The sequence below is a fragment of the Leuresthes tenuis genome, unplaced genomic scaffold (assembly GCF_036924035.1).
Source record: "Leuresthes tenuis unplaced genomic scaffold, fLeuTen1.0.hap1 SCAF_5, whole genome shotgun sequence".
Classification (NCBI taxonomy): Eukaryota; Metazoa; Chordata; class Actinopteri; order Atheriniformes; family Atherinopsidae; genus Leuresthes; species Leuresthes tenuis.
In genome coordinates this window covers 637,507-663,848 of record NW_027325359.1, presented here as the reverse complement: position 1 = coordinate 663,848, position 26,342 = coordinate 637,507, and the positions used below count along the sequence as shown (strand labels likewise).

Here is a 26,342-nt window from a genome sequence, read left to right as displayed (position 1 = left end):
AGCCTCCTGTCACTGCTGGACTAAAAGGGAGGAACGCTTATTGGTGGCGTTTAGCGGCCTGGGACGTGAAGGGGGCACTGGGGCTGCTCCCAAATTGGGTCGGTGGTCATATGTCTGTCAGGACGCTTCCTTATTTAGAAAGAAGGTGTAAAAACAGGCCCACTTGTCACCGGAGAGCAATGACAGGGCTCTTGTGGTCCCACTTCTTCTGCTCCGCCGTTCAAGAACTTTTCCCAGTAAATATGTTTTTCTACGCCTGAACTGACACGTCAGCTGGAGCAGGGAAGCAGCGGGGCGCCCGCTGCAAATCAGCCGCAAAGATCAGGGTTCAGGGCCCCAGTGTCAGCCGGTATCGGCCTCCCTGACGTGTCCTTGGGCAACACCCCCTCGCCTGAGGCCCCCGGCGACGTTTAAATCATGACATATCTATAAAAGCACACCCCCGCGCGCTTCCCGCAACGCATTCGTGAGAACTACAGCGAAAAAGTGGAGAGGCGCGTCATAAAATTGCACAAATTTCCAACATACCATTCCCTGCAACATGAAAGGCTATCGTGTTTTCCATGTAACTGATAATGCCACCAGCAGCAAGCACATGCGTCAGTGGGGCCAACGCAGTTGCGCACCAGCAGCCCCTCGCGCACGCATCAGTTCTGCTAGATTTCCTAAGGATGGCGCCATTTCTACGTTAAAACCACCCATGTGGAGCTTTGGAGATCTAAAACACAGTTGAATTCAAAGGTTTGGCCCAAATATGACAGATTAGACATGAAACAAAGCACTTAGTTGTGCAATATTTTGAGAATAAATCCTTTGACTGATGGTTTAAAGGTTCTTTAATGTTGGAAAATGTAAAATTACTCGGGAGCAACATCTCGTTAGCAATGCAGTTTTTTATTTTGTATAAAATCTATTTGGTAACCGCATATTTATACACAATCTGACAGATTTAGAATGAAGAGGAAAATCATTTGTGTCATGGTTCAAAGCATAAAATCAAACTTTTGACCTTCTATCAGATCATTGGCACTTTTTGGACTGAAAAACAGGCTCAGCACAGAGCAAATTGAATTAATCTTTTAACTTAAACAGAAGAAAGTGGTTATAGAAGATGCAGATAAAGGAGTTCTGATAAAATTACACCTGATTTGCACCAGAAAAGGAGAACAAAAACAACCTGGAATTGACCTCAGCTGTATGACAGGATGTTAAAGTTTCAGCTTATAATAAAAACCACACCGATAACATCTTCAGCTTTCTTATCTGAAACTCTGTGGGATTCACACAGCAACAGGATACAGAATGAATTGTGGAAATAAATTATAGCTTTGAGGATGCTTCTATACCATGTCTATACAAATAATTTATCTTTTTCACAGAAACAGCCTTCACCCTCGCATCTATAAAAGATGCCACAGAGTCCAATAGTTTAATACACGCTATTTTGTAATAAAAGCATAATAAATAAATACATATATACAAAAAGATGTTTGAAAATTGTTCAGGCACTTGTAAAACAGCCTTTATCTGCCCCTGCAGCGTCTGCCAGGCAACGTTTTCCATTAGATTCTAGGATGAAGAGGATAAAATGAGAGCCGAAGCTCTTCTCTGCATGATAAATCCTCTGCTTAAGCACAACTCCGACAGGTTTCTCCTGAACTTCTGACAAGCAGGACAAAGATAACTCTAATGTGTGGCACAATCATTGTTTTCTCAGCATCTGGAGACACTGATACATGATAGTTTGGGCTCTGCATACACTAGAGTCAGGCTGCGTTTCACCAGCCTCACACTTAAATATTTCTCACGCTTTCTCACCCTTTCTCAGTGCTTTGCATACATCCGTTAATACCCAGCGCCCACGCCTGCTGCAGGACCTTTTTCTGACTTTTTTTTGGGGGGGAAATGGTTGCTATGAAGTGGGCATCAACCCCTCTGGGTGTCTTCGATTGTCATTTTGAATATTCAGTGAAACTCGAGGGGTTCAGGCAACAAGAAGAGTAATTTCTATGTGGCATCAGACACCAAAACGAAGCATTAACCTGAGACAACTGTCCATGTCAGAGGCCTTGGAGGACAGCTTTATCAACAGTGAGAATGAGATGCTCCAGTTTAATTAAACAGCTCGTTTTGGGGTTTTTTTTTCCAGCAAACACAGTTAATAACTTTGCCCCAGCAGGCTGCATAACAAAGCTCCCACAGGGACTATTAAGAGTCGGATTGAGTAGAAAATCTGCTCGATAGATGGCGTTTAAACTGTAAATTTGGGGAAAACTAAAGCACTTAAGAGCACGGCTTCATTTGTAAGCTGTATTCCTGTTAAAGTCAGTTTACTCATCATGGAGAGCCAGTGTGCAAGGTCGTGATGTCACAACCGTGATGTCATCGGGGCAATTTAGGGTTTGAAATGTCAAATGCGTGCAGTGGGGTTGACAGATGGTGACATTTAGCCATATGGGCAGATGTTCATCCACAGTTTTATCATTAAAACATATTGAAGTGACTAAATATCCAGACATTTGAACCCTTCGCTCCTCATCAAGCCTCTTATTATGATTGAGAACGCCACTGATTTAAAAAAACTAGCCTGTGACACCGATTTAAACAAAGAGAATGAGGCTGTTAAAAAGCAGGTCTCTGCATGAGGTTGATGAGTTCTACAGTAAATCTGTCGGATGGTACCTGAGAAAAAAGACGGACAGAAATAATGTCACAACCAGAAGCTTGTAGAAAACCCGACTCACTCAGCCCTTATGACCTTTTCCTTCCATTGGCCACCATCACCTGCCACATAAACACAGACAGCACTAGCACAAGGCATTCTGGGAAAGGTAGTTCTCTGCTGAGCTTCACCCACAGAACCTGAAAGATCATCCCTCATGTGTCCCAGCTTCTGAGGTCCTTTTGGTCAAAGACAATATGACTGGCCAGGTAGATGGCGATAGCCCCGAAGAGGGCAGAGCAGGCGATGTAGGTAGTGACAGACTGTGCAAACTGAACAATCATGCCCATAAAGAGGGTGGGGAAAACCTGAGAAAGGAGAAAAGTGCTGTCTAAGATGGCAAAGTCCAAGCCCACGCCACGTTTCTCGTATCCCAGATCTGGGCTGTCCTGCTCAGTGCCAGTGGAGCAGTGGGACGAGCCGTTTTGGCTCTGGGGGAGGGGATAGTATTCATAAGTGTCTTGGTTGAAGATTGGATGCCTGTAAGGAGCCCCGGTTTTGTGGTTCCCCTCTTCCTCCTCCTCCTCCTCCTCCTCCACAGGAGTCAAATAAACAGAGTCCCGCTTCACCGTTAGGCCATTTTTATGGATGCTTTTGGTTACGCTTTTTGGCATGTAGACCTGAAGCGAGAGAAAAACAACCGGGTTAATCGATGGTCCTCATCCTGTGGACACACCGTGCACAGTTCACGTGCGCTTACCTCTTTCTCTTTATGGTAATGGCAGGTGAGTGTGTAGGGCAGCGTCTGCAGGGTTGCATAAGCGTAGCCAGTGAGAGCGGCCATTGCAGTGACCAAGGCCACACTTTTGGACAGGCAGATGACCAAAGCTGAGGCCGTGAAGCTCACCATGCTGCTCAGATAGACCCACCGCGACCCGAAGTGGCGAACCAAGCGACTCATGACCAGAGAGAAGAAGGTTGAGGTAGCACACTGGAGGAAGAGACCCAGGCTGCCCATACGGATCCCTGAAATAAGGAAAAGGACAGAGAACCGGCTGAGCCACTGAGAACTTCCTTCTACGGCCAAAACTATTGAAAAATACCCAAAAACCAAACAAATCTGGTTGGGGTGACATTCACAGACGTGTGGAAACAGTTTGGGGTGACTGACTTGGACAATAACACACAGCATTAACCTTAGATGAAGCCCTGGAAAAGCCCGGGAGGGAGAAACTCAGAGGCCGGCTTTGTTTATGGAGGCCTCCTGGCCAAAGTCTGGCCCAGACAACAAGCATCTGAGCTGAGGTCTCACCCACTGACCAACGTGGAATTCAAGACCAAACAGCAGAGCAAGAGCTGCAAATTCCTCTGCAAAATTAGATTAATATACAGTGTGTTGGCTTCCTGATGTGTGTCTGCTGCAGCTTTCAGGCCCTGAAGTATCATTTTAACCAAAAACAAACGCTAAGAGGAAGATTTTCATGTTGTTATGGATCATGTTTTGCATTTTAAAGCAGAAAAAGGATGTTTTCACAGCAGATGCATGTTTGTGGGGAGGAAAAAGTCCACTTCTTTGTCCCTTTGAATGCGTTTCAATTAGAACAAATGAATTATTTTCATGTTTCCACAGAACTGTTTTTAGTTTTTAGTTTTTTAACCCATTAAATGCATCCTATACATCATCTCCTCACATATTTGCTGGATTTAGACGCAGAACTGATTACATTTCTGGGCAGTTTAGTTCCTGCCTGCTATCACTCTCATCTCATGGCTGTCAGTGAACACTGTGGGTCAAAAGTTCAGCAGCAGAGCAGACTAACCTATGTGGAAGGAATAAGTGGATCGTATTACTCCAGGAAAGCAAAGCTGCTAAGTCCACTTCACAAACGCCACTGGATCTAGAGAGGACTGAAATCCAAGCCCAAAGACACAGGACTGAGCCTGAAATGCTTTTGAATTGAAGCACAGAACGACTGCTGCAGAATGGGGGGGTTTTACCAATGAAACATGTTGCATTTAAAGATGATTTCACAAAGAATAGCAGGTTTTTTTTTAAAGAAAAAGGGCCAGTTCACTACAAACAGCACAGATTACCCCATGAAGGACGAACGATGTGGATTAATAACATCCTCTGAGTTTTAGATTAAACAAACTCAGAATCGTGGGCTTTGGCCGTCTACCTGACTTGAATGAACAAGTTCTTTGTGTGCCGATTCCTTGACATTAATTCTTTGTGAGTGTGACATTCCTCGGGGTCCAGCAAACACAGGAAGACAAGTAGAAAGAAAAGGGAGAGACAGATGTGGACAAATGAGAGAGGAGGAATGAGGATGGATAAATAAAGGTGGATGAAATGGACTCATAAGATGAAAAGGGAAGCTTAAAAAGTCCATTAAGAGGTCAAGAAAAAGAACTAAAAGGAGATAAATGTGTTAGATGGAACAAATATAATGAATAAATAAAAAAATAGCACACTGTGGTAATTAATCTGTGCTTTCTTAACATGAAGATAGTGTCTGGTCTGCTTCCCATTTGTTTATTTCACTTTCTTTGGTAACAAATGCTGCCGTTTCTCACTCACCAGCTGGTAAACTACACCAGAGATGACTTATTTTGGTTCGTTTACACCACCGACGGGACAAATTTCTGCAGGTTTATCTGCCTCTGAAGCTTATAACTCGGTATTGTCGCACTGCCAGGTTTTTGCACAGCGGCAGAATACAGCCAGGAAGTGTCTGGCAAGATTAGTGACAGTAACCGTGATTTACTGAGCAGGAACGGGGAAGTATTTAGATTGTGGCTGAATTTATTCACAGCTCCTGGAAAGTAAGTCCTGAAATTCTGGGATGAATTTGCTTGACATTTACTGAAGCAGAGCTGATCTCTCCTGTGAAATTAAACGGGTGCCGCGGTCAGACGTGCACACGTTTAGGAGCACGTGTTCTGCCCAACATGCATGTGAGCGCATCCTGAGCAGCTGGGACAGCTGTGCTGACAGTTGGCAGCAGAAGAAGACATTTTCTGCATGATTTGCACATTTCTGCGATGCAATCACTTAAAGAAAGATGGAGTAAAGTCACACACAACACTGAAGGTATTGCATGAACCTGACCTTCGTCGTATCTCTGCCTGGATACGCTTCCCGGTAAAGCGCTGGGAACACCCTCATACAGGCCCTCTCCCACAAAGTCTGTGTAGAAGAGCATGAAAGACATGACGGCCATCCAGCTGCACAGCTGCGCCATGCACAGCTGCCTCATCACCCGCGGGACATGGCAGTAGCTCCTGAAGATGGCCGGCGTCATGGAGCAGCACGTCCTCACTAAGCAGAGCAGGGGCCCAGCCTTCAGCAGCCTCAGCTTGCACTTGAGCAGATAGCAGCAGGAGCGTGGCACGCCGCAGCGGCCGGCCTCCATGGCGCTCGCCCCCGACTCCAGTAAAGATCCCGAGCCGGCCGAGCCGCCGCCGCCAAACGAAGGTTCCTCAGACACCTTCATGGTGATGAGCACACTGGAGATGAAGATGAAGATGAGGACGGAGAACAGGCACTCGGCCTGTCCTCCCAGGTAAACGGAGAGCAGGCCCCGACTCCAGTCCAGCGAAGGCAGCAAATACCCAACGCAGCCCCCCAGGCTGACCATGAAGGAGAACATGGCAAAGGCTTGGCTGCAGTCGTCCTCGTCCCGGTACAGATCCGACAATAGAGCCTCCAGAGGTGTGAAGCACACCTGTCCACAAAAGTCAAGGAGCCCCACTCCAAGAATAAGGAAGCCCACCTGGGACAAATTAAAGAAGAGAAAGTTTGAAAGAGCTTAGCTGCCTCCACAGCCCGAATATAACAGATGGAACAGACAGCATTCAACACATTACAGTAAGAAACTATTCGAAAGAATAAAATGCACTCCCACCTGAAGGGTGGGCCCGCCCCAGGCAAGCCGTGCTGCCAGGACATCGGCGTGGGGAATGATGAAAAGCGCCAACAGAACTCCCATAGACAGCAGCCATATGAACGGCCGCCTTCTGCCATAGCTGCTGTTGCAGTGGTCACTGGCTGATCCAATTAAAGGGATGAACAGGAGGCCGAGAACCGGGCCGATACCTGCCGTTACGACCAAAGATAGAGAGATAATTATAAAAGGAAGTCAGAGAAATGTGGAGCGTTCAAAAATATTCAGACAGATTAGGAAAATATATATTTTCCCTGCATTTCTATGAATATTTTCCAACCCAAAGTCCATGAAAAAACATCTTTTTTCCCATCAGATCAGTTACATTTGTGGCCAGAACACAAAGGATCAGGCCAGTCAGCTTCTTGGACTGGCAGCTGTGGGCAGGATTCATGAGCAAGGCAGCTTCTATTCTGGCTGAAGTTCACCGTTATATTGGTAGATGCCTCATTTTTACTCTCCGTTTAGAAGCATGCAACAAAAATCAGCTGTAAATACTGCTTAGACCTCAAAGCTAAAAGCTCTGGAACAACAATATTCTACATCTTCTACCAGTACTGGTTAATTTCTGCCTTTACTGGTCCTCTAAGCTCCTTCTTGTCCCTGTTGGTGTGAAATCTCTCTGTGACCATCCCTGACTGCTCCTCTTACAGATGGCTTATAGGTAGCAGCTTATTCTCCACACGTGGCTAGTTCTGGCTAATTAGAACGCACCATGGTGCAGTGCGTGCCCACATACCGCTACAAAGACCTTTAAAATCTATCCTGTGGCGTTTTTATTACAGTCACAAAGAACTTTGAAAAGAATTATGGAGATAATAAGCATCAATAAGCTTAATTCATAGATCTGTGTCACTAAAACAGAAAGAGCACGAATATAAAAAGGAGAAAGTTTGGTTTTTTTGCCACTTTGATGGGAAACAGAACCACAAAAAGTAGCTCGGACAGGCAGGCCAGGCATTTATAAGCTGTATTCCTCTTAAAGTCAGTTTACTCATCATGGAGAGCCAGTGAAAACAGCTGTGCAAGGTCGTGATGTCACAACCGTGATGTCATCAGGGCAATTTAGGGTTTGAAATGTCAAATGCAGCCTGCACTGATGGTGACATTTAGCCATATGGGCAGATGTTCATCCACAGTTTTATCATTAAAACACATTGAAGTGACTAAATATCCAGACATTTGAACCCTTCACTCCTCATCAAGCCTCTTATTATGACTGAGATTTAAAAAAACTAGCTTAGCGATGTTTCAGACGAGCCTTTGAAAAGAATTATGGAGATAATAAGCTAAAACATGCTTGATTCATAGATCTGTGTCACTAAAACAGAAAGAGCACGAATATAAAAAGGCGAAAGTTTGGTTTTTTTGCCACTTTGATGGGAAACAGAAGCACAAAAAGTAGCTCGGACAGCAGGCCAGGCAGGTAAACAAAGAAGTGACTGCAGGCATGCAGTCTGCTGCTCTAACACATTATTTCCTGCTGCAGAGGCCCATCATAACAATCCTCCATATGCAGCTGTAGGACTCACTGCTTCAGGAGCTGCTCAGGAGCTGCTCAGGAGCTGCTCAGGAGCTGCTCAGGAGCTGCTCAGGAGCTGCTCAGGAGCTGCTCAAGAGCTGCTCAGGAGCCGCTCAGGAGCCGCTCAGGAGCCGCTCAGGAGCCGCTCAGGAGCCGCTCAGGAGCCGCTCAGGAGCCGCTCAGGAGCCGCTCAGGAGCCGCACAGGAGCCGCTCAGGAGCCGCTCAGGAGCTGCTCAGGAGCTGCTCAGGAGCTGCTCAGGAGCTGCTCAATACGCCGTCAAACAGCTTATTTACAGACATGCACACACATAATTACTGTGCCATCCAAGCTAATCCGCCACACACAATATCACCAAGACAGGTTACATCATTCCACAGTTTTCTTATGAATAAATACCGTTTAAACAGGAGAGAGTGGCTTCAACGCTGGAGAAGGACGACTGAGGGAGAAAGCAACAACTGGAGCCAACAGACTGCTATTATATTAAGTAGAAAGCAGCCATTTCACAACCTGACACTACTGCTTGGGGAAATTAGTTAGAAGTCTCCCAAGACACAGTATCTGTCTTCATTTGAGTAACACCCTGGTACTTCATTATTATACAGAAACAGGAGAATTGGGTTGCGTTCCATTTTCAGTTTAGTGCAGCTGTTAAAATAATTAAGTGTCCATTGTAGGGTCTTTATATTCTAAATAACCACGTGTCGTGTACATAGAGCCTTTCGGTAGCGTGGAAATCCTGTCATCTGTGCAGTCACAAGGCCTGAAAGAGGCGCCTTTTAGTGAGGAACGCCATTTAAGAGAGTGCAACTATTCACATGAGTTACACCGTTCAGATAAACATTACATAAACATTACATTTGGGTCTTTTGCAAGCACTAAAACAACAGTATTTTTGATTTTAGATCCTTTAAGAGGCGCCTTTTAGTGAGGAACGCCATTTAAGAGAGTGCAACAAGCACTAAAACAACAGTATTTTAATTTATTTAAAGCAAAAAAAAAAAGAAATGTTCCATTAGGACAATAAGTTTTGGTTCATTCTGGCCATTGTTAGGTTTATCGGCACGAAGGAACTATGCCAAACGTGCACAGATGGTGCTGTGGGATGCATCTGTTTTTATTTCAAACAATCAGAGGATATAAGGGGTCACCTTCAGCCAAACGGGGGGCTGTTAAGAATATTAGTTTTGCCATTTTTTTCCTATTTGAAAAAGTACTGTCACAGGAATAGCATTAGCCAGGTGCTACATCAGGTGCTACATCAGATGCTACATCAGGTTCTACATCAGGTGCTACATCAGGTGCTACATCAGATGCTACATCAGGTTCTACATCAGATGCTACATCAGGTTCTACATCAGATGCTACATCAGGTGCTACATCAGATGCTACACCAGGTGCTACATCAGGTGCTACATCAGGTGCTACACCAGGTGCTACACCAGGTGCTACATCAGGTGCTACACCAGGTGCTACACCAGGTGCTACATCAGGTGCTACATCAGATGCTACATCAGGTGCTACATCAGGTGCTACATCAGATGCTACATCAGGTGCTACATCAGGTTCTACATCAGGTGCTACATCAGGTGCTACATCAGATGCTACATCAGATGCTACATCAGGTGCTACATCAGGTGCTACATCAGATGCTACATCAGATGCTACATCAGATGCTACATCAGATGCTACATCAGATGCTACATCAGGTGCTACATCAGGTGCTACATCAGATGCTACATCAGATGCTACATCAGGTGCTACATCAGGTGCTACATCAGTGGCTACATCAGATGCTACATCAGATGCTACATCAGGTGCTGGATCTTCCAGCTGCGTTCCTCTGAAAGCCAAGAAGAAGAATCTGAAACCATAGCCCTACTTCAGCAGCTCTCCCTGCTCCGTTCTCAGCCATCTCTACCAGACATGCTAACATGCATGTGCTGAATAAACATGAAACTGAATTAGCTGCAGCAGTCAGCCTTTGGCTTCGGTTAACCTACGAAGGATGACATTCAACATGACCGCTCAACATCTGCTTTCACAATTCATCTAACAGAAAACGCTTCAACACGTCATTATATTACTATTCCTGACCAAAGGGGACTCAACAAGACTCACGACTCGATGCAGCTCCAGTTGTGAGATTAATGTTCAGTTAAAACACAATTTATTGCCTTCAAGTCCATCCTCTCTTTGGGGTTGCTTTGCATCCATTCCAAAAGCTGTTCAGGGCTTTTTTTAAAGGATTTTTAACCATTTTATTAGTACAAGCGTTAATAAAAACACGTTTCTATTATTGGCCAAAGTCTCTTATTTCTAGCTAATTCTAAAGGCTGAAAACATAGCCAAGAGGAGGTGTTATTTCCCTTCAAACCACAGGAATTACAATGTACTTGAAAAGATTAATCCAAAAAATAAATAACAGAGTTTGACTAATGGAGAAGCTCTATAACAACAACACTGTGTGACCCCGAGTGAAGTCCATTCATTTGGAGATGGTGGCTCTCCTGCTGGCAACCTGTCCTCCAGCTGCTTTTCAAATGGTGCCTAATTACCACCCCAGCAAAACAACAGATGATTTGGACATTTATTTCTGTAAAGACCTCAATTATGTCTTTGTGACCTGAATGGGAAAGAAGATAAGAGCCCCAAGGCACGGTCCCACCCCTTTACAGCAGGGTGACAGCAGGGGGGCATTTATGCATCTTGCCCAATGATAAACTAACATTTCGTGGAGAAGGCTTCCTGTTCCTGAGCTGCTCATGAAGTCATTTTCCATTTGCATTCGAAGCCAAAGAGGCCTGGTAGTTAGATAAGCACTTACCGAGCACCATGGTCATGTAGCGCTCCTCTACTCCGGCCTCCAGCAGCAGCGGGGGAACGTATGTGATCCCAGCTGCCACACAGATCTCCAGGCCACAGGTCAGGGAGTTCAGCAGGATGAGACGCCACCGAGACCTCCATCCAGGCATATTTACAGGGCCCGACTCGCCTTTCGTCCCCTCTGGGATGGACACTAAGGGGGGGAGCACGGGGAGGCAAATGGTGGCCCAGTGGGGCCTGAGGTCTGACGGGGAAGGACAGCAGTAAAGACACGTGGATGTCTCAGTTGACCTGGAGAACTCATTCTCTTCTCAGCATTCTGGGTCTGTGGAGCCAAAGAAAGGGCAGGAAAATGAAGGAAATGCTCACTTATGACAGGCAGCTTCTTGTTCTTTTTCAGGTTCACACACCTGACCTCAAGTTTTACGAGGAATGTGAGCATTAGCAGCTTTCTCACCGGTACTTTAGGCAGATCTGTATTTTTAGATGAAATTAACAGAAAAAAGTGTTCATCTCCAGCTTCAGGGCAGCAAAAACAGAGACAAACAAAGGAGATGAGTCAGCTGGAGCGACGAGGCAGACAGTTTACCAAGTGAATTATCTCTTTCTTTTCTTTTTAACTACATGCTTTTTCAGTATCTTAAAACACACAGTGGATATTTTCTGTGTACTGTGTCTCTTTCACTTCTCCACAGTAACACCGGTATTAGTGGGAGGATCTAAAATCAACTCTTTCCTTGGCTGACCCTATCATTATGTGCATTATTAAGCTCTGATTGCAGCTTTAGTCACATTAGAGAGCCCTCCTTCAGAAATGTGCAGCAGATTACTACCTTTGTTGAGTTAAGTGTGCATGAACAACAGTCTTTAACATTGAAAAGATGCTTACTAAAGAGAAAGCATGGAGCAGGAGGCCAGATTTAGTCATATGTATGATGAATAATGCTGTAAAGCAAGTTTAGATATAAATAAAGAGATAAAGTAATAAAAAATGTGAAGATTTTTAGCAGTTTGAAGAAAAACAAGGTCAAACGTTTGACTTTATACACTGAAAAATTCAAACTGATATGAATAAAAGTGATATGAAACACTCTAAGATTGCCCGAATGACCAAACAAAAAAGAAAGAATGACATTTTCGGTCATTTTTGTCATCATTTTCCAATGTTTGTTCCTTTAAAGCAGAGAGGAGGAGCAGCAAGAGTTGTCAGAAACCCTGCAAATACAAAAAAGCCAAGGTTCTATATTTGCATTTGTGAGATTTCTCTGCCAATGCTGCCCATCTGTTCTCTGCTAGCAGGCAAAATGGATGTCATCATGTCTAACAAGACTTTGTTAATCACAGAAATGTGCTCGGCTGGTATTTCAAGGACCTGTACAGCTAAACTCACAATTATTCACAGCAATGCCAAATGTTGAACGGTTTCCTTTACTTCAAAATGACACACACTAACAATCATAATGAAAAAAAAAAGAACATTATGACTAATAATGTCACATCCATGATTTATTCCCTGTCTCAGTGCCAAATACTGTGCTGCCATCAAACTCCTCTTATGAACATCCTTATTGCAGGACTTAGATTTGGACCACTGTGCTTCTGCAGTTTAGATGGAGGCTTCCTTACAAACGCTATAATTTTAAGGTTTTATTTACAGACACTGGATGGGATTCAGGTCAGGCACGTGGTTGGGGAACCTAAAAGTCATGGAACTATGTTGTTAACCATTTCTTGACTGTTTTAACTGTATTTTTCCATTTACTGTCAGACTAACCGAGTGTTTTGTCCATTTAAAAACCGCTTCTACCCTTTTAAAAGCATCAGGATGGTTCCCTCTGAGCTCATCAGTTCCTTAATAATAACAAAGGCCTCTGCATTGAATGTGAGACAAACAAAAATCATACTTTTCACACACCTTCATGCCAGAAAGTCCTTTTTTCCCTCACCCTGTGATAACAACTTATAATGTGGCAACATAAAGCCAGTCGTGCCAACCTGGTGATTTCTGCACCCACCAGAGGGAGATATCTGCCCCCAGCAGAAGCCCCTTTTCTCTGTTTCTGCCCCACTGCTCCCTTAAAGGAAGCTGGTGTCTCTGTGCTCCTTCGGCAGAGTTGAAGCAGTTGTTTGTGGTTCTTTATAGGAGGCTGACCTGCTCTCTGAGACATAAAAGTGCCTGTAAATATAGGCAAAAATCACTATACTTAACTTGCTGGATGGCTTTTCTTTTCCTTCCTTTTTCACCTGATGATGCAGCAGTTAAATGTATTTCATCAAAGCAGAAAAATGATCTTAACGGACCGCTTTTCAGGAACAATTTCAGACCTTTTACATTGTAAGAACAAAAATAAGTGGCTTTTTTAGGAATTTGGCAGCATAAATATACCGTGACTGGGCTCAGAAGTGCACTGATGATGCTCTACGAACAGAAGTGTCGTTTTCCAACTGAACAGAGCAAATAACAGCAAATATCCTGTGTTATAATAACCAATATGAAGCATCGATATCTTATTAATTCCCACCCCTTGTCCTGGGGTGAAGATGCTATATATTACAACAGTGTTAGGATCATATACTTTGATTTCTCCAGTGCTTTTTATACAGTTCAAGCTGTGCTGTTATGCCAGAAGCTCCTGAAAATTGATCTTAATGTCTCCACAATCCCTGACATCTTGCAGAAGTCTGTGGGAGACGGTCTGCTTTGTAGACATCTGTTGGGACAGCACCATCAGAGCCAGAGGCTTAAATAAAGTGGAGGGGCACAACTCTGGGGCCCCAGGAACTGACTGTGCTGCACACCTTGCTAACCATAATGGACAATATTCCACATCCTCTAATAACCAAACACCAGAAGTGTTAAAGTCGGAGGCTTATTCAGCTTTTTTACAATGCTAGTGATCTTTAAGCTGGAAAAACAAACTCTGAGATTAGCAGGGTATTGATAAATCGAACTAGCTTTAAAAACAATGCTGATATTTGCTCAGAAAAGCTCCAACTGTCTCCCTCTGACATCATTATTATCACAGATGTTGTCAACAAAACCATCAGCTCCATTCCAGCTTAGTCCCAGAGAAACCTTTATTAGAGGATCGCCTCTGAGACTCTAAGGGACAATGCAACAGTGTTGGTGGGGTGGACCTATTGGAGGGCCTGGGTCAGAGATATAGGGGAGCATTTCACACCCGTCAAATCTCATTCCCTCCCAGCCCGGGCACACTGAAAGACACCCATCAGGGGAGCAGCCTTCGCCCCTTCAGCTCGTCTGGCCACTGCAACCCCCTTCCATATTTTGCATGTACTCTTCTTCTGCATTTCTTCCTCATACTTCTTCAACCCCGGAGGTCAGCATCGTATCTGACCTGCATTCTTATAGGACCCTTTTGACATATCTGCCCATATATGCCTTCATGGTTTTGAATCTTAATGCGAATGCTTTCAATAGCGGCCCCGGCTGAGTATCTGTCAGACTTTCTCACAGAAAACAGAAGTTTCTGCCCCCAGTGGCAGAAACAGAGGGATCTGATTTGTCTACCCAAGCAGCCAAGGCTTGTCTGAACACTCCCAAGGTTTTGTAAACTGAACGGTTGGATAATTCTTGACCTGACTGACACGAGTCAGAGGAAATATGGAGGAACTGAAAGAGTACAAGCTGTGAACAATATAAAGAGAAATATTAAATCTATTTTATGCTAATTACAGTCGTCTATGACCAAAGGAAAGAAGAACAGAGCTTTTAGATTTGAGTATTAGGGACAGAAGTGAGAAAGAAAGGATTTGGCATACAGAGACAACCACATTACGGCTTTTATATTGTTTTATATCCACATATCCTAGTTCAGCCTTTCATCTTCCCATAGCTTTGGACACACAAAAGCACACAATTGTCCTTCTTCTGACCAACATGCACAGCCCAAAATACTGCGAGCACTCACTGTGCATTCGCCTTAAATGAATGACTGCTTGCTTTGAGGAGAGAAAAGACATTTTCCACCTCTGCAGAGTATTGTCGATAGACTTCGTGCCCATTTGGTGCAGCTGACCCAAAATGGAACGGGAGTAAAACTGAGTGCCTGTCTGCAGAGTGTTAATGAGCTCATGAGGCTCCAGAAAGCATGTTGGTGCTTCTCACCTCATGCGTTTTAACACTAGAAACTGAGCTGGGCTGTGATGGTGAGGAGGTGGAGGGCTGCTTTTGTCAGCTCTTTCACTGCTCCATTACCAAGTCCTTTCAGCCACAGCCCCCCCCCCCAAAAAAAAATAAAAAAATCTGTCCTACCGACTGAGTTGTTTCCCAATATAAAACAGGCTTTGTCTCCATGGAGAGTGATGTTATATAGTGGGTTCTGAAATGTGGTTTAAGTCTTTTACAATGTTCACATCAGTGATGGGATGCAATCAGTGTGTGGGTGGGAGTGTGTTGGGGGTCTGCCTGCAGGCACCAGGGTTTGGAGGGGGGAAAGAATTGTTCTGAGATGATATCAGACCCTCAGACACAGTAGAGGGGCTGTGGGTGCAGAAACCTCAGCAGGAGGGTCTGGTTGTCTGTTTGGCTCAAGCTGAATGGCTGCAGCACGGTGGCCTTTCTCCCATTCAGTTTCTGCACATTAATGGACCCGACTGTCTGCACAGAATGGCAGCAGGATGCCTCGGTCTTCTCTAAATAACAAACAAGTGGAGAACGAGGGAGTCTTACTGAACAGTGCTGTCATGAATCACTGCCTCAGCGTTTCATAACGTGGCCAAAGGGTGTTGGCAGTGAGCTGGGAGTCGTGCAAAGAGTGACAGCGCCGGACAAAGTCATGATCAGAGGGCGTCAGATTTTTTATTTTTCTTTCCAGGAACTAGAAATGTGATGAGTCAAAAGGATGTCAGCATTAAGGAAGAAGAAAAGCATTTGATTTCACTCAAACTGTGCTCCTGGATGGATAAAATTAGAATAAAATAAAAACCAACTCATTACTGTTATATTTCTGATTATATTTCATTTAATCTTTCCTTTTAAACGCCAGTTCCGCTGCTTTCATTGGTTTGGAGATGGACAAATACATCATTATCCTCTTACTAATCAGGGGATAGTTTGCCTGCTTTCAGCCTTGCTGTGTATTTATTCCACAGCGAGGCTCTGAATCACAGAGATGAACTGGAAACAAACCCATTTGTGTCTAATTCTGTGAAGCTTCATAAATATACTTTATAAAGCAAAGGGATACGTTCACATCTTTAAGTTGAAACCCTTTTAAACTGGAACCATTCATTGCAAAGTCACCTCTTAATGCATTTTTTAAACAAATTAATAAATAAATCAGCCACATTTCCACACTTTGTTTACCGCTCTTTCAATTCAATTCAATTCAGTTTTATTTATAAAGCGCCAAATTACAACAATTCTCATCTCAAGGCACTTAAATAATATTGTCCAATTGAAGCCAATTGGAATTCAATTCATTGTAATCTCTTTTAACCCTTTTTTCTCCACCACCACCTTAGTTCTTAATCATTTCCTGGTCAGACCCGACGCTGTTGTTCCTCAGAAATGTCCGGATACAATTAGACACCAACGAAGAGCCTTTTTCAGAACATTTAAATGAAATGTTAAGTTTTTAAGGCAGCCCTGACCGAGCTGATCCAGCCGACTGGCCCACATCCCTCACCGTGACCTCTGACCCCGCCTTTCATCACAAATCATATAACCAGTCTAACATTTCAGAGACAATGACAGCAGCAGATTGACTGCTTGCTAATATTTTCCTGCTGAACTTTGCCGCCCGGCTAACTGAAACAGTAAACCTGTCACAGTGACTTAAAAGCAGAACTTCTGTTAGATGATGCCACGGAGGAGCATATTTTATTCTGGAGCAGCAAGAAAGTCTCGTCTAATGATACTCCTTAGTGCCAAAATGTGAGGAGGTATTTCCATCTCTCTCTACATAATGGAACTGGGACGATGGCTCAAGATAAATCCCTAAAGTTTGATAGAACAAAAAGGACAAGAAACTAATAGTGCAGGGCTCCTAAGAGTCTTTAAGGTTTATTTTAAGCCCTGCTTCGATGTGCAATAAAGATCCACACTGATGGACACACACCTGTCAGGCTAACATGAGAGGAATGTAGGTTAGGTTGTGGGATCTGTAGCTTAAACTGAGGTAAACCTGCACAGAAAGTGAAGCCAGCTATTCCTAGCATGTATATATCAGGCTGGTCCATGCAAATAGCTCCACAAAGGAGTGCAGCAGGGTTCTGTTGTAAGTCAATGCAGCTGATAACATGCATCCATCAGACTGTGGCTTTCCTGTTTCTGAAGCCCTATTGTGTCAAGGTGAAAAGGGATGAAGATGCAAATGAGTTTGCATTCAGCCCCAATCAGCCATGTTTACATTAAGTTAGTAAAGCACTTCAAATTTTAATTGGGTTTAGATTAACAACCAGCTCACTGTTTAGAGAGGGGCTTTAGGTCAATAATTTAACAGATAGAGGGAAATGACATCATTATAAAGACAGCAACATTTACTCTGCCAGTATAGAGAAAAAATAATAATAAATCTAATTATTAACCTTTCATTTTTACCTGCATTTAGATGCTGAATAGGAGGGAGCTTTTCTCCAAAGTGAGAGATGATTTCACGTCTCTCACATGCATTTAAGAAATAGATTCCATCTTTTTTTCCTTTTAAATCTCTAGTTAAAAATCATGAAAAGTCGCTTTAATCATTCAAAGCTGGATTAGAATAGTTTTCATTTGAAAATGATCCATCTGACCTTTTCCTGTCATTAACTCAGCAGGAAGTTCATCCCATTGAGAGCATCTTAAAAAACCCAAATATAAGGAGCTGAAAGAGCTAATAACCTGTGTTGCATCACTGTTTGCTCTGAAAAGTGTGAGTAAGCAGAGTTTTCATTAAAAATAATACCAACAAGCCAAAGAAAAGTTCAAAAGGTCCAGCTACAGGCTCGAGTTGGTGAAATAATGGACATCTCAGAGACCGATCTGGCTCTTTATCCAATCAACACCCACATTTTGTGAGCAGAGCACTCTTTTTCCCACCTGCTTTTTTATCCTGTGCATGTCCACTGCTTCTTCTGCTCTTATCTGGCCCACGTTCTTTGCCTCCACGCCATCATTCTCCCTCTTTCTCTGCAGTATCTGTATGGTGGAGTCCTCGAGGAGTCCTGCTGCTTCCTATCTGCCTGCATCTTTATCTGTTTTCCCTTCAATATTCTATCAGAAAGGCACAAAAACCTGAGATATTCAACATGAACCGATGGACTGCTACAGCAAAAGAGGCAGCTGGAAAACAAAGATTGGATAGAAGCCTTCTAACCCCCCCTTTTCTCTCCCACTATCTATAACCACACTTGAAAAAGTAGTGTATTATACCCTCTGACCCAGTATCATGTTCAGCCGCCTGTCAGGGCAGCAGCTCCCCCCCCTCTCATTACCTCCCTTCTTCCAGTCCAGTCTTAGTTAAGCTCATACCGCTGCATGACTACCAGCCTGTGGACTGATTTAACCCTTTTTCCTGCTTCACCAGCTCAGCACGCAAGAATCCTATTTGAGTAGACAGGAACATGCACAGATACGCACTCACACTCACTCCAGCTCCTGGCTGGCTTCCTCGTCTGTACCCAGCGCCTGCAGGCCAAGTCCAGCCCTCTATAGAAAAGCTTTTAATTTGATAACAGTGAGAGGAAGAGGAGAAGTGGAGCACAGGGAGATCTAAAATGGAGAGGGTGGTTAGTTGGGGGAGGGTGAGCTGGGGTGTTGAGTAATGTCATTAGACTACGACCGGCTTTAAGGAATCTCCATTTCTGGAGCCCGGAGGCAGATCAATAAAGCAAAGTGCGGAGAAAGGCTGCTGGCAGCACTTCCCTTCTGCAACAGGAGCGGCTTGGAGTTGAGACTATTCTAAAAATCCTGCTTTGGAAAAACATCTGTGTCATCTTTTTCCTCCGATATATTTAGAACTCATTAAAGTCCTTTAACTTGGTTGGTTATGGTGCCCTCCCTATTAGCAAATATATACGTCCTGAATGCTCTAATAATTGACTAAGCCTGGAAAAAGCTTCTCATTGTGTCAGTTTAGTATGGAAAAATAATGAGGTGCCCACTGAAACAACAGAGGCAAGACACCCAAAACCTCAAGTTCCACACATACCAGACGCAGCTCTGTCCACAAAGGCTGCGCTACTCAGATAACTTTACATATCTGCACACTTTTCTGGCCTGCTGCAGCCATCTTTCTGCTGTTAACATGCCCATAATAAGCCACTACCCCTGGCCTCACAGCAGAGACCCAATAAAGCCCAAATGTCACCAACATTATGCATAAAACAAAGAGTGAAATGGGAAAGATCAATCACTCACTGTGTGCCCGCACAGCAAATTAACCTTTAAGTAAATACGTGATTCAGATGCTAAACACAGATAGCTTTTAGGGCTACGTGGGGCTGGATTAGCTCTGTTCCAGTGACCATCAGAGAGCTCAACAGTTATCTGTGCTTTACAAGGCTTCTCAAAGGCTCCATGACCCCCGTGTTTCAGACAACGTTACGTCCCATTAATGATCGATTATATTCCACAATAACCACAAAACCTCAGTCCCTGCAGATAAAAACAGACTCACAGCTAATTTCAGGACTGATTAATGTGACATTAAGCGCTAAAGTTTGCTAAATGAAGGAGCCATGTGTCACAGAAACGTAGGTTTTCCTCATAGAATGTAGAAAATTTGGTTTGGTGGTTTAGATTTTGATATGGTTAAGGTTAAAAAACTAAATTTAAACACGGTAAGGTTTAAATATTACTAAATCATTGTTACAGGTTCACATCAAGTTGCCTTTTTGCTTCTTTTTCCAAAACAGCAGGCAATGTTAAATGTTATTTTCTGCTCTTTTCAGACACCAACATCAAGGACATGTGGAGAAAAGTAGCTGGAAGTCTTCGGTTATTTCATTAATCACCAGAAAAACATGTTAAATCTGAATAAATATCAGTCTTTAGAATAATCAGGCGTTACTCTGATTTAAGCATTCTGTATATTGTTTTTTTGTATTTTCCTTTCAAGTTTTCAGGCTTGTGCAGCATCACGCAGCCCAGTTTGATATATTCATCAGATCAGAGAACATCAAAACAGGCCCAGAAAGACCAGCAGAGTGCTGCAAGTACCGCTTCAGGGATAAGTGTGCATGGAGCTGAATCTGGCAAATCTCAGACTACTGAAGGCAGGAATGAGAAGGGGTTCAGAGGCAGAGTGATGTGGCAGAAACCATCCAGAAGCTCCATGAATCAGACGGAGAGGACTGGTGTGAAAAAGCACAGAGAGACAGCAGCTTCTCCACCTTTTAGTCAAAATGCAAGAGAAGAAGCAGGCTGCGCTGAGATGAAACACAAGGGGATGAATATGTGCATCTGAATTCATGTAAATTTACAGAAACTGTGGATGAACTGAAAGCTTTGCTTTCTGAGACCTGCAGGAAATCACATAAGAGACGTCAAACTAGCAGAAATCAAGATACTTTCTCTGCTAAACTGTTTCCTCACATTGCTGCAACAAGCTTCTACTTTTATCTCAGATGTATGCGGCTGGTTTGAATGTCCAAAAAGTTCAGTTTTCCACAGAGGTCCAGTGGAAAAATCCAGTTTAGTTAAGTTCTCAAACTTAAATCGACTGAAACAGTCAGTTAAGGGCAAAGATAGACCACCAGATCGTGCCTTTAAGGACCTTTTCAACACACTCTCTGTCCTCCACAGTAACAACCAATCAGGAAGCTTACAGCAGCCTGGATGAAGTTAATATGAGAGCATATGAGGCATCACATCAGGTCCATCCCCCTTCTCCAGCTGCTGTCAGAGCAGCGGTGGCCTTGAGGCACAATGATTAACGGCAGAGTCAAATACTACACCAAGCAGATGGTTAAGATAGAAAAGAAGGGCAAAGTCCTCTCTGTCCCTGTTGGAAAGCATCACTCCCTCTACAGACTCTCCCAGAGTGCTGATTATTGACTGCAAACACAATGTTTGACTCATTTTTCCACAAACAGCTGTCAGAATCTGTTCCGTGGTGCCGATGCAATCAAAATCAGGCTTTTATTAGAGAACAATAACAACAAGAGCACAGAAGCACAGCCACACAATAGGAGGGGGTTACAAACCTCATCATCTTTGTAGGCACAAACTCTAAATGTCGCCTAAAAGCCAAGAAGCTACCCTGGGCCTTCTGGGGAAAAAAGAAATGTCAATCATCAGACAAAAAGCCTGCTGACAAATGCAACGTGTAATCAAGATAAATCTCTCCTTCCTTCCTTTTAATCATGCCCTCTGAATGGGAATCTCATTAAAAAGTGCACAAACAGGACACCGTTTGACAGCAACAAGGGTGGAAAAGCACTTCCATTAGCTTCTAGCTTAGCTTGTATACATTTGTGAGGAAGAAACATCTCAGACAAAACACCGGTCATCAGAGCTCAAACTGACGGACTCACATCACAAACTCGGCCTTTTCACAAGAGCAAAGAGCGTCTCACATATCAAAGGTCTCCCTCAAACGCTCAGCAGCATCCCCTTCAGCTCGCTACATGAAAGCGAACACGGCAGTGTCTTATGATACGCCGTTTTCCCCGTTCACAGACTTCAAAGAGGACCAAAGCGTGTTTGAGGCCGTTCCCTCGGACTGGGAGTCCCTGTTAGCCCCAGCGAGAAGAGACCAGGAGGTGACAGGGTCATTCATAAATCCAAACGCTAAATGCCTGAGCAGACTTTCCTCCTCCCGGTCCCTCCTGAGAAGCCCAGGGTGTGAATATGTGTTGCAAACATCTGGCTAAGTCCTTATCAGCATGGGAAAAAGTCTCAGGACAGCCTGTGCTAAAGCAACCGTGTCAAACTGTCAAAACTCTGCTTCTAGTTAACGGGGAACTACAGAAAAGTGTTGTTCGCCCTCTGCTCGCCGCCTTTTATGAGAGCAGGACCCGAGGATGTTTTTGCACACTTCTCCTCCGCATTTCAACCATTTCGGCAGACGTGAAGTGGGTAAACGGACTGAAGCTGACAGATGGGCAGCGAGAGAAATGGAACCCAAAAAGCAATGGCTTTCCTAAAAGCATTCAGGTAGTTTGGGAATTTAAGCTAACATTCAACAAGGTAATATGACAGCTAAATGATGTTAAAAACACAGATATTTCTACTCTTTACCAACACTTCAAGGGTAAAACAGCAGAGCACGAACAGATTCACAACGGACAGCCCTCCACCGTTACCACAGATGAGCTTTTTTCCTTCACATGTAGGCGTGCTTCTCAGTAATACCCGTAAAAACGCACTTTAATGTGCCGTTGGGTGAGTTTCCTTTCAACAGGCACAGCAACATCAACACCAGTAAAAGCCACTCTGATTATTCTGATGTGGAGGCTTCAAAAAGGACTAAAAGAAGCAGGAATGAGGAGAAGAATTGAAAAGCTGCAGCTTCTTAAACAGAGAAGAAGATGCAAGCAAACAGATATGGACAGAAAACCAAAATAGGAAGCTGAAAATGTTCAAACCTGCATCCATACAGAGAAATTAAGCAGTGTGAGATGCTTCAGATGTGGGTGACATTTACAGCAATGTTACTTGTGCTTTTTATACCAATTACATGACAAAACCAGCCCCAGTGTGCGTTTGATATTTGGTATTAACACCCAAGAATAGTCTGGCACAGGAAGTTACATAAAATGTTCAACTAGTTTTCCATCGAAGGAACTAAATCACACATAAGCTGAGCCACACTGTGCAAAAATGGTGTTTTTTGCTGTAAAATATGTCATTTAAAATGACTTCTGTTGGGTTTTTTTCGTAAACTACGCAATAAAACACATATAAACGCAATTATGAGCGAGTTTGTAGTCGGTTTTATGGAAAACTTTACAAGATCTGACCTCCTAAAGCTGAAATTGAATTTGGGGGTGAGACTAACTTGTTAAAAGTTAAGAAGGCTTAATTGATAAATGCACAAAGGAGGAGTCGTGCAAAGGGAATCGACTTTCTGACTAATTCTATCATCAGAAAGCAGCAGTTTATGGTAGATAATATGTTAACAGGACAGAAAACAACTGTCACTAAACCCAGACAGACACTGTTTTGCATTCTGTCGGCTGACACCTTCAGAGTTTCTACCCAAAATGATTCATACGTGGAAACAGGCGACTCTGGTCATGATGGAATAAACCGAGTGGACGAGGAGTCAGGGGATCCTATCCTTTTCCCTCACATTGTGTGACAGCACATTTAAGTTTGAATGACAGAGATGCAGAGCGGCGCTTTAGGATTAAAGAGAAAAGCAGTTGGCCAAGAGAGCCACAAGAGAACTGAGCCGGTGCCAGGGCGCCCACACACTCCGGCACGGAGCAATTTCATGCCAAACTGAAGTGAAGACGTGGAATATTCATGCTTTTAATCAAAAATTATATTAAAAGAACAGATAACCCATCAGAGAAAGTTTATTCCAGCCACTCCAACTCCATTAGTTCCACAAGAGAAGAAAAGCGCCTGCATGTTGTGTCACATTTTAACTCAAAGGGCTAAAGGCTCAGTCTTCTTCTTCTTCTGCTTCTTCTTCACTGAAAATCTCTGATTTATCATGAAAAAAACAAACCGGCTGGTGAGATTCCCATCAAAAACAACCAAAAGCGAAATGAGATCAGTGTCAAAGGTGACATTCCGCGGTGGTGGGGCAGCCGGCGTCTTTTCTTTTAGCTTTGGCTCATTACGGGAGCCTGTTAGCGGACTGTGGCACAGCTGGCTGTGGATCACCCGTACAGAGAGGCCGTTTGTACTTTGACCCCAGAGGAGGACTGGGAAAAACCTTAAGGCTCCTCTGCTTCCTGTCAATGAGAGATAGAGGAAGCAGACAGGTTGCTGAAAATTCATCCATTTCCCCTGCTGTTTGTGAGTTACGGCGGTCTAATAATGGGCATTCCAGCACTTGTGGGATTCTCCCCCTCAAGAAGCAGTTGTTGAGTTGCTTTTGATTGGTTGGTTGATGCGATGCACTCGGGAAAAACATGCAAAATGAAAAGGGAACACTTTTTCTTTGCCATAACCATATGCCTCTCCTCCCCCCCTCCTGTTTCAACAAATGAGCTCACAGTTTTCCCAATGAGCAGCACTTAAAGGACGGCTTTGGCAGCAAATGTAGGGTCTAAGTGGTTTGAATGTTTGCCTGAAGATAAGTACACATCAAAAAATAACCTCAGAGTTCGCACACAGACAAAAGGAAATGGATTTAGTCGAGTTAAAGGCAACATGAAGCCCCCAAAGCGTCTAACTTCAGAAAACAGACAATCAAAAAGAGTGCATCTTCCTGCAGAAAGGTGAGAGACGACGTCCCTAAAAGTGCTAAAAAACTAAGATGTGAAACTTCAAATCTGACACAACTCTGGTCAGAAAGGCTTTACCCACAGACAGCTATTATATAGATTGCATACCTGTGACACAATGCTTTGAAGAGGGCACAGAGCTTAAAAGAACAAGAAATCCCTTTCAGCAAAAGCCGCTCCATTAGGTAAAGGCATAAAAAAAGACAGTTATCGCATATTCCATCACCTTCAAAGACCTAAAGCCAAGGTGTAACTCATCTAGAAGGCATGGAAAGCACAGAGATAAACAACCGATGAGTGATTAAATCAGCAAAGTCGTCAGTCTGGCTAAGTAGCTCGGTGTCCTCGACGGTGGGTGATTATCTTTCGCTTGGCTTGAGGGTTTATTAGACTGTCAGAGAGCAGTTAGAGAACAGCCAGCTGGTGGAGCAACAACATCCTGGGTGAGGAAGCATTTCTATCACTGTGGAACCGGTGAGCAGCGCGAAGCCCTCCTGAGGCAACACCAAGACTAGTTAGTGCAAGGACTGCTTCCAGATCTGCCACTTTGAGCATAAACTTCCAGATGAAGCTAAAAAAAAACATGTTTTTTATGATATTTACTGGAAATAAGAAGGTTTTTGTTTGTTGTAAGTTAACAAAATCCTGCAAAGAAAACAGGAGTTGCAAGGACTAACTGGGCTTTAGAGAAGAGTGTGTTTTCCAGGGCTGAATCAATACTTAACACACTTAAATGGTGCATGAAGAGGGGAAAGGGGTCTTTGTGTAGAGTCACAGTCATGGTGACAATTAAAGCGCCTCTGTCATGGGTTAAAGCTGTTTAACCTTTTGATCCCCTTCACTCCTAATATGATTTTTGAGCCTTGGCGGTTCTGGTATTTGCCAAAGAAACCAGATTTATGGGGGGAAAACCCCCAAAAACAAATGTTAACTTTCAGCGCCATGATGAGTTTACTTGGAAGAAAAGTTAGTTTACATTCCAGACATTGCGTTCCCTAAAAAAAAAGGACACTACAAAAGCACGAGGCTTAACCACAACATGTGTTTGGATTTTTCCAGGAAACTCTAATCAATGACATCCAAAAGCAGCTATAGCTTTATATAGCGTTCATGAGAATAAGATCATGTGCTTCATTGTAACATATGCCTAATCCAGACTAATCTGACAGGGATTAACTGCAGTTTCTGTCAGGAGATGATAAATAAAATGATAATTAAGGAATTACTAATGAGCTTTAGATTAAGTAACGTTCAAATCCGAACAGAAATTTCTAATCACACAATTGACACAATGACGTTAACTGCCAATAAACAGATATTTTCCTCACAATTCGTGGCACACTGACCTCTGAATCTTAAAAGTAAGTCTCATAAATCAAGCTTTAACGCAGTCAATGCCACCGCGAGTTTAAGTCGCGTCAGTAACTTTCCGAGCGGGGTGTCCTCAAACGCCTCCCCGCATATCACCATGTGTCAAACAGCGGGGTTCAGCGGGCTTTCCACGGGGCAACGCGGCCACTGTAGGTCGGTAAGCCCGTAAAGTTACTGCCACTATGGCACTTGGCAGCACATCAGTGCGCAGACCGGCCCGGCGGTACCGCTGCAGTCAGCGCCGCTGAATGGAAAAACTTCCAGGTCGGATCGCGCTGCCAGAACCCGGCTGATTCCGCACATTTCGGCCTTAGGATCGACCACCACCGCGCAGCGCTACTGCCAGCCGAACCGAACCAGCAACTCGGGCAAAAACCCAGCGACACACGACAACGTTTGGATCACAATTTTCACCCGTAGTCTGCGGTCTCGACGCGGTTAACCGTTGCCACATACGATGAATAAGTTTCAACGGCGACCGTTAAGTTGCACGTTAGCGTCGGTACACTTGAATAAGAAAGGAGTAAGAAAGCCCGCGTGAGAGCGCGGGCTGGGGAACCGAAACAAAACGCTTCTGAAGCGGATTCTTCACCTTGTGATGTGCGGGTCTCCGAGAAATCCGTGCAGCCACTCGCTCGCTCCGTACGTACCACTGTTGCTCAACT

The 26,342-nt window shown here is 43.9% G+C and overlaps 1 protein-coding gene across 1 annotated transcript; it reads right to left on the bottom strand.

The window, feature by feature from the left end:
* Window positions 1-873: 873 nt before the first annotated feature.
* LOC140306791 (solute carrier family 45 member 3) lies at window positions 874-26,342 on the bottom strand. Its single transcript, XM_072385384.1, has 6 exons — window positions 26,270-26,342; window positions 10,961-11,284; window positions 6,571-6,761; window positions 5,775-6,438; window positions 3,423-3,688; window positions 874-3,342 (listed from the first exon to the last, which is right to left on the bottom strand). Exons 2-6 carry the CDS (start codon window positions 11,106-11,108, stop codon window positions 2,878-2,880), a joined length of 1,734 nt encoding a protein of 577 aa, XP_072241485.1. The 5' UTR covers window positions 11,109-11,284; window positions 26,270-26,342; the 3' UTR covers window positions 874-2,877.